A 6,461-nucleotide genomic window follows, 5' to 3' on the forward strand; every position below is an offset into this window, starting at 1 on the left:
CTTTGGACACCTCCAGGGACGGGCACACCTACCAATGCCCGACAACTTTTTCAGGGAATAAATTCCTCCTGATGTCCACCCTGAGCCTGCCCTGGCCCAGCCTGAGGCCGCTCCCTCTCTCCTGTCTTTGTTCATTGGAGCAGAGCCTGACCCTCCAGGCTGTCCCCTCCTGTCAGGGGTCATGCAGAGCCACGAGGGCCCCCCTGAACCTCCTTTGCTCCAGGCTCAGCCCCTGCCCAGCTCCCCCAGCCCCTCCTGGTTCCCCAGCCGGGCCCGCTCTCCGCCCCTTACGTCTCTCATGTCCTGGCTCCGCCGCCGCTCCAGCTCTCCCAGCCGGGTCTCCGCTCGCTGCAGGAGCCGCCAGGCCAGACCCAGCTGCTCCTCTGCCGAGGCGGCGGGGTCGGCGCCCTCGGCCCGCAGCCAGCGCCGGATGCTGTCCGCCGGCACCGGGGGCTCCGCCTGCGGGGCAGCCAGAGGGGCCGTGAGACACGGGAGGCCGCGGGTACCCGATCCCCTGGGGGTACCACCGAGCCGACCACCCGAACGCCCTCCCCGGGCCGGCACTGCCAACACCCCGAGCCCCCCCGGGCCGGTCCCGGGGGTACCCCCGCTCCGGGGCACCCACCGGGGCCGCGGCGGCCGCGTCCATGCGGCGGGACGGGCCCCCGGCGCCATGGCAACAGGCCACGCCCCCAGCAGCAGTATAGTGAATGGGCCGCGAGGCCACGCCCCCAGCGCGTCACGTGTGGTGGGGAGGCCACGCCCTCTCCCAGCTCAGTGGCGCCCCCTGGCGGCTGAGAGTGGGCAGAGCGCCCCAGGGGTCACATCTGGGGAAAAGGGGAAAAGGGAAAAAGGGGAAAAAAAAGGGGGAAAAAAAGGGGAAAAAAAAGGGGAAAAAAAAGGGGAAAAAAAAGGGGAAAAAAAAGGGGAAAAAAAGGGAAAAAAAGGGAAAAAAAGGGAAAAAAAGGGAAAAAAGGGAAAAAAAGGGAAAAAAAGGGAAAAAAAAGGGAAAAAAAGGGGAAAAAAGGGGAAAAAAAGGAAAAAAAAAGGGGAAAAAAAAAAGGGGAAAAAAAAGGGAAAAAAAAGGGAAAAAAAGGGGAAAAAAAGGGGAAAAAAAGGGGAAAAAAAAGGGGAAAAAAAAGGAAGAAAAAAGGGAAAAAAAAGGGAAAAAAAGGGGAAAAAAGGGGAAAAAAAGGAAAAAAAAAGGGGAAAAAAAAAAGGGGAAAAAAAGGGAAAAAAAAGGGAAAAAAGGAGAAAAAAAGGAAAAAAAAAGGGGGAAAAAAAGGAAAAAAAAAAGGGAAAAAAAAAGGAAAAAAAAGGGGAAAAAAAAGGGGGAAAAAAAGGGGAAAAAAAAAGGGGAAAAAAAAGGGAAAAAAAAGGGGAAAAAAAAAGGGGAAAAAAAGGGAAAAAAAAAGGGGAAAAAAAAGGGGAAAAAAAAGGGGGAAAAAAAGGGGGAAAAAAAGGGAAAAAAAAAAAAGGGAAAAAAAAGGGGAAAAAAAAGGGAAAAAAAAGGGAAAAAGGGAGAGGAGATCTTTAGGGAGACCTTAGAAAGGTCTCCAAATTCTTTAGGGAGACCTCAGAGACAATGCCAGTTCCTACAAGTGACTCCAAGAGAGCTGGAGATGGACATGGCGTGCCAGGACAAGATGGGACGGTTTCCACTGCCAGAGGCAGGGTTAGATGGGATATTGGGAATAAATTCTTCCCTGTGAGGGGGGAAGCCCTGGCATGGGCTGCCCAGTGAAACTGTGGATGCCCCATCCCTGGAAGTGTTCCAGAACAGGTTGGACAGGGCTGGAACAACCTCAGCCAGTGGAAGGTGGAATGAGATGAGCTTTAAAGCCCCTTGAAACCCCAAGGTGACGCCATGAGATGCAGGAACTGAAGAGCTATGTAGGTCCACCTTGCAGAAGCACTCACTGGCTGAAGACACCTCACAAGGGCATGGCAGAGAAAGGAGAAGACCAGGACATGGCAGAGTGCAGGGAGGGCCTTCCCCTGAGCCCTCTGAGATCCTCAGAAAGCAATGGGCAGATCCTGGACTCGCAGGAGCCACTTCTACTTGGGTACCACAGCCAGCAATCCCAAAGTGCTGGTGCCTAAACACTGCCAGGGTGGAAGCATCCACAGGAACAGGGGCATCCCTGATCCTGTGGGATGGGGCTGGCTGTGGCTGTTTGAGCCCAGGTGGGGCTGGCTGTGCCCCAGTTTGAGCCTGGGGAATGTCCCCACCCAGCACTTCACACAGAGGAGCAGACACAGTGCTCCTGACACTGTGTTCTCAAATCCAATGAAACCCCAATATTCCCACTGCCCCAGTGTGCTCCTCAAAAAGCTCAGATTATTTCCAGCCACAAAACCAGCACACCCCCATTCCTTCCTCCTGCCATTCTAAAAGAAAATTCAAAGAGGGAGATTCAAGAAATTCTTTATATACAGAGACCTTGATCATTTCTCGTCCTCCCAGCTCTCCCAGCCCACGGGACAGAAACAAGCTCCTTTCCTCCTCTGGAATGGTTTCACTTCCTTGTATTTCTCTTTCACAAAGCCACAACAGCTTTGTATGAAAGTGACAGAGTGTTGGACGGCCCTGCTTGTGCTCCGTGGGGATTGTTTATTCACCTGCACAGGCTCCATCCAGCCTCACTCCCAGATTTTCCTCCTCAGCCTTTCCTCTCTATAAAGGCAGTGTGCTGGCCCTGCAGGTAACTCACAATCTTCTCCTCTATTTCCATGCCTTGTGCCAGCTCCTCGTCAGACAGGGATAAGGGAGTCTGTGAGTCCCTGGTGACAATGATGACAGAGGTTCTGCGCGACTCCAGGACGTTGGCCACCACCACCTGGTGCCTGTATTTCTCCAGAGCCTGCTGAGATTTATCCAGCAGGATCTGGGCATCTGTCTCCAGTTTGAAGGAAATCACAAAAGCCTCAGGGGCCCAGTCTCTGACCAGGGGTGACAGCATTTTTGGCACCATCTTCATTGTGATCTGCAGTGGGGGAAGATAAAGAGAAAAAAATCAGTCAAAACATTGCAGGGATGTCACAGACATGTCTTATGAAAAATCCTTTCCTTAGGATTTTTTCTCCTGAGGAGCTGAGAGGCCTGAGGAACAAAATGTAAACATTGATTATCTGCTGCTGTGGAATGCAACAGGTAGATCTGTGATTAGTGTTATAGAGTTATTTCTAATTAATAACCAATCACAGTCAGCTGGCTCAGACTCTGTCTGAGACACAATCTTCTGTTATCATTCTTTCCCTTTCTATTCTTAGCCAGCCTTCTGATGAAATCCTTTCTTCTGTTCTTTTAGTATAGTTTTAATATAATATATATCATGAAATAATAAATCAAGCCTTCTGAAACATGGAGTCAGATCCTCGTCTCTTCCCTCATCCTCAGACCCCTGTGAACACCGTCACAGGGGAGTTGTAACAAGAAATGGGATGGGAAAGAGGGAAATTCCAGCTTTGTTTCATATTCCATTTGCACCAAGAAGTTTTCCAAGGCAGCTCTCACCAAACAAGGTTCAAATGACACCAAATTTAAATTAAATGATCCACGTGGTGCTCACAGTCAGGGGGTTCTGAGGCCAGGCCACAGGAACCCTGCATTCCCAGAGCCAACCACACTGGGGGAATATAAACATGAGGAGAGAAGATTTAAAAAAGCATTGTAACTGCACAAATCTGAGTATTCACCTCTCCAGAATTTGGGTAGTTTATCCCATCTTCACCTCATGAAAGTGCTAAGGCATGGAGAAAAACAGTGGGAGACTGTTCTCCAGCTTCCCAAGCTCTGGATCCATCACTGGCAATCAGGCCAGGTCTTATCTTTCCAATGTTATCATTAAAGAATAAAGCCCAGTAACTCCTTAGAAAGTAATTAATTAAATAAATGTGGTATTTGTTATATAAAGAATTCCAGAGACACCTGCTCCCATTGCTGGGAGGGACCTCAGCAGTGCAGTGCTCTTCTGTCATTCATACAGGCAAGATGGATCCCAGAGTCATGGAAAGGTTTGGGGTTGGGAGGGACCTTAAATCCCATCCCATTCCACCCCTGCCATGGCAGGGACACCTTCCACTGTCCCAGGCTGCTCCAAGCCCTGTCCAGCCTGGCCTTGGGCACTGCCAGGGATCCAGGGGCAGCCCCAGCTGTGCCAGGGCCTGCCCACCCTCCCAGGGAGGAACTCCTGCCCAATACCCCATCTAAATCCATTCTGTCAGTTTGAAACCATTCCCCCCAAGCCCCAGCACGCCAGACCCTTCTCCAAAGCCTCTCCAGACAAAAGGCAGCAACTCAAGCACTCCAGGAGCTATTCCTGGAGCACTTCAGCTCCCTGAGACCCACCCTCTCCTCATCTCCATGGAAGCAGGGGCAGCTTTAGAGGACAAAGCCACAAAGGCAGGAGGCACCTCAGGGGGCTCTCTCCATGTGCCACACCACAAGTGCAGACGTGTTGAAGCTGCTCCATATCAGACAGAGCAGCACTGACCTCGCTGCAGATAACCCATGGGACCCCTCAGCCCTTCATCCCAGCCTAAAAATAAACCTGGATCAAAGGACAGCAGGGCTGATCCTGCCCTGCCCTCTTATGTGGGCCCCTCAGTGCAAGATAAAACAATGCAACCCCAGGATTTCCAGAGGGTTCTGTCCCTGTGGGATCTCACCCTCTGCCAACACAGCTGTTATCCACAGCCAGCTCTCAGGAGAAGGACCCTGGCAGCAAGGAGGGCACGGCTGAGGGGGTCTCACCTGCAGGGGTCCCTCCGAGGACTGGATCTTGTGCTCTGGCATCTCAGAGACCGGGATGTAGAAATCCGACACGGCGGCTGCCAGGTAGAACATGGCACTGGAACCTGTGGGAGGGACACACAGCTGCTGTCTGTCCCCTGCTGCCACCACCCACACCCAACAGGGGACACCAGGGGGATCCCCCAGCACAACCCCGAGCAGGGCAGCACTGCTGTCCCCACGCTGGGCTCTGTGCTGTGCCCCCCTCCCAAGCCCCAGCAGCCTCCAGGGACAGCCCAGACCCTCATGGAGGGGTGCAGGAGAGCCCAGACCCTCATGGAGGGGTGCAGGAGCTCTCCAAGCAAGGGGGCCTCCTTGTCACCTCACAGCAGAGTCCCACAGGTCCTGGGATCACCTCATACCTGTGCCCACCGTGAGGGAGTTCTGTCATCTACCCCATGATGGGGACCCCACAACATCCCCTCGTTCCTGCTCTGCCAGTCCCCTCACACTGAGACACCCACAGGCGTCTCACCCTGACCCTTCACACAGGACCACCCCGTCCCCTCACACTGAGACATCCCTGGGGGGCTCCATCCTTCCTCACTTGGAACCTTCACCCAGGACCACCCTGTCCCCTCACAGTGGGAACCCCCACGGGGGGCTCCATCCCCTCTCACCCCAAACCTTGGCACAGGATCACCCTGTCCCCTCACACTCAGACACTTCCAGGGGGCTCCATCCTCTCTCATACCGACCCTTCACACAGGACCACCCCGTCCCCTCAAACTAAGACATGCTGGGGGGCTCCATCCCCTCTCACCCCAAATTCTTTATGAAGACTTTCTTTATGTACAGAGACCTTCTTCACCCAGGACCACCCTGACCCCTCACACCAGGGACACCTCGGGGGGCTCCATCCTCCCTCACCCCGAACCTTGGCACAGGATCACCCTGTTCCCTCACATCGAGACCTCCATGACAGCCTCATCCCTTCTTATCCCAAACTTTCACCCAGGACGACCCTGTACTCTCACACTGAGACGCCTCAGGGGGCTCCATCCCCTCTCACCCCGATCCTTCACACAGGACCACCCTGTCCCCTCACGCCCCAGGTTGCTCCATCCTCTCCCGCCGTGTGCCCCACAGGCCGCTGCCCGCCCCGTCCCTCATTCCCGCTTCCCCCCGTACCGAGCGGCGCCAGCGCTCTGGCGGCGGCGCGCAGCAGCGCCAGGTACTCCACGAGCCCGGTGAACTCGATGGCGAGCAGCGCTCCCTCCTCGGTGGCGCGCTGGTACTCGCGGAGCGCGGGCAGCAGCGCGGGCAGCGCGGCGGGAGCGGCGGCCACGCCGGGCGGCGGCCCCGGGGTGAGGCGGAGCGCGTCGAGCAGCGCGGGCCCGTGCGGCGGCAGGGCGCGGGCCCAGGGGAAGGCGGAGCGGGCGCGGTGCAGGAAGCAGACGCCGTAGCCGGCCCGCACCAGGCGCTCGGCCGAGGCCGCCCCGCGCCGCCCGCTGCTGAAGTTCTCCAGGAAGCGCACGGCGCGCGCCTCCAGCGGCACCTGCGTCCCGCCCGACGTCACCAGCGCCACGCGCCGCCCGCGCGCCGCCTGCGCCGCCGCCCAAGCGCGCACCCGCTCCTCGGTCTCCGCCGTATCCACGGCGTTGTCCTCCTCATCGTCCTTGTCCTTCTCCTGCTCCTTCACCGCCGCCGCCGCCATGACCGGGAC

General features: G+C 55.8%; 2 protein-coding genes across 3 annotated transcripts in view; both read right to left on the reverse strand.

The window, feature by feature from the left end:
* CCDC30 (coiled-coil domain containing 30) overlaps positions 1-653 on the reverse strand; it is a 38,394-nt gene extending 37,741 nt beyond the window's left edge. The window contains exons 1-2 of the mRNA XM_059487588.1: positions 626-653; positions 292-459 (exon numbers count right to left, since the gene is read on the reverse strand). Coding sequence (XP_059343571.1) covers positions 292-459; positions 626-649 — 192 coding nt within the window. The 5' untranslated portion in view covers positions 650-653. The remainder of the gene's footprint in view (positions 1-291; positions 460-625) is intronic.
* A 1,759-nt stretch (positions 654-2,412) lies between these two features.
* Positions 2,413-6,461, reverse strand: PPCS (phosphopantothenoylcysteine synthetase). 2 transcript variants are annotated; one of them, XM_059487492.1, is made up of 3 exons: positions 5,927-6,461; positions 4,757-4,860; positions 2,413-2,987 (listed from the first exon to the last, which is right to left on the reverse strand). In XM_059487492.1, exons 1-3 carry the CDS (start codon positions 6,450-6,452, stop codon positions 2,664-2,666), a joined length of 954 nt encoding a protein of 317 aa, XP_059343475.1. In that variant the 5' UTR covers positions 6,453-6,461; the 3' UTR covers positions 2,413-2,663. The 2 variants fall into 2 exon arrangements, with proteins under 2 accessions (XP_059343475.1, XP_059343476.1); XM_059487493.1 differs by having other exon boundaries at positions 6,366-6,449.

The sequence above is a fragment of the Ammospiza nelsoni genome, chromosome 22, assembly GCF_027579445.1.
Source record: "Ammospiza nelsoni isolate bAmmNel1 chromosome 22, bAmmNel1.pri, whole genome shotgun sequence".
NCBI classification, from domain to species: Eukaryota; Metazoa; Chordata; class Aves; order Passeriformes; family Passerellidae; genus Ammospiza; species Ammospiza nelsoni.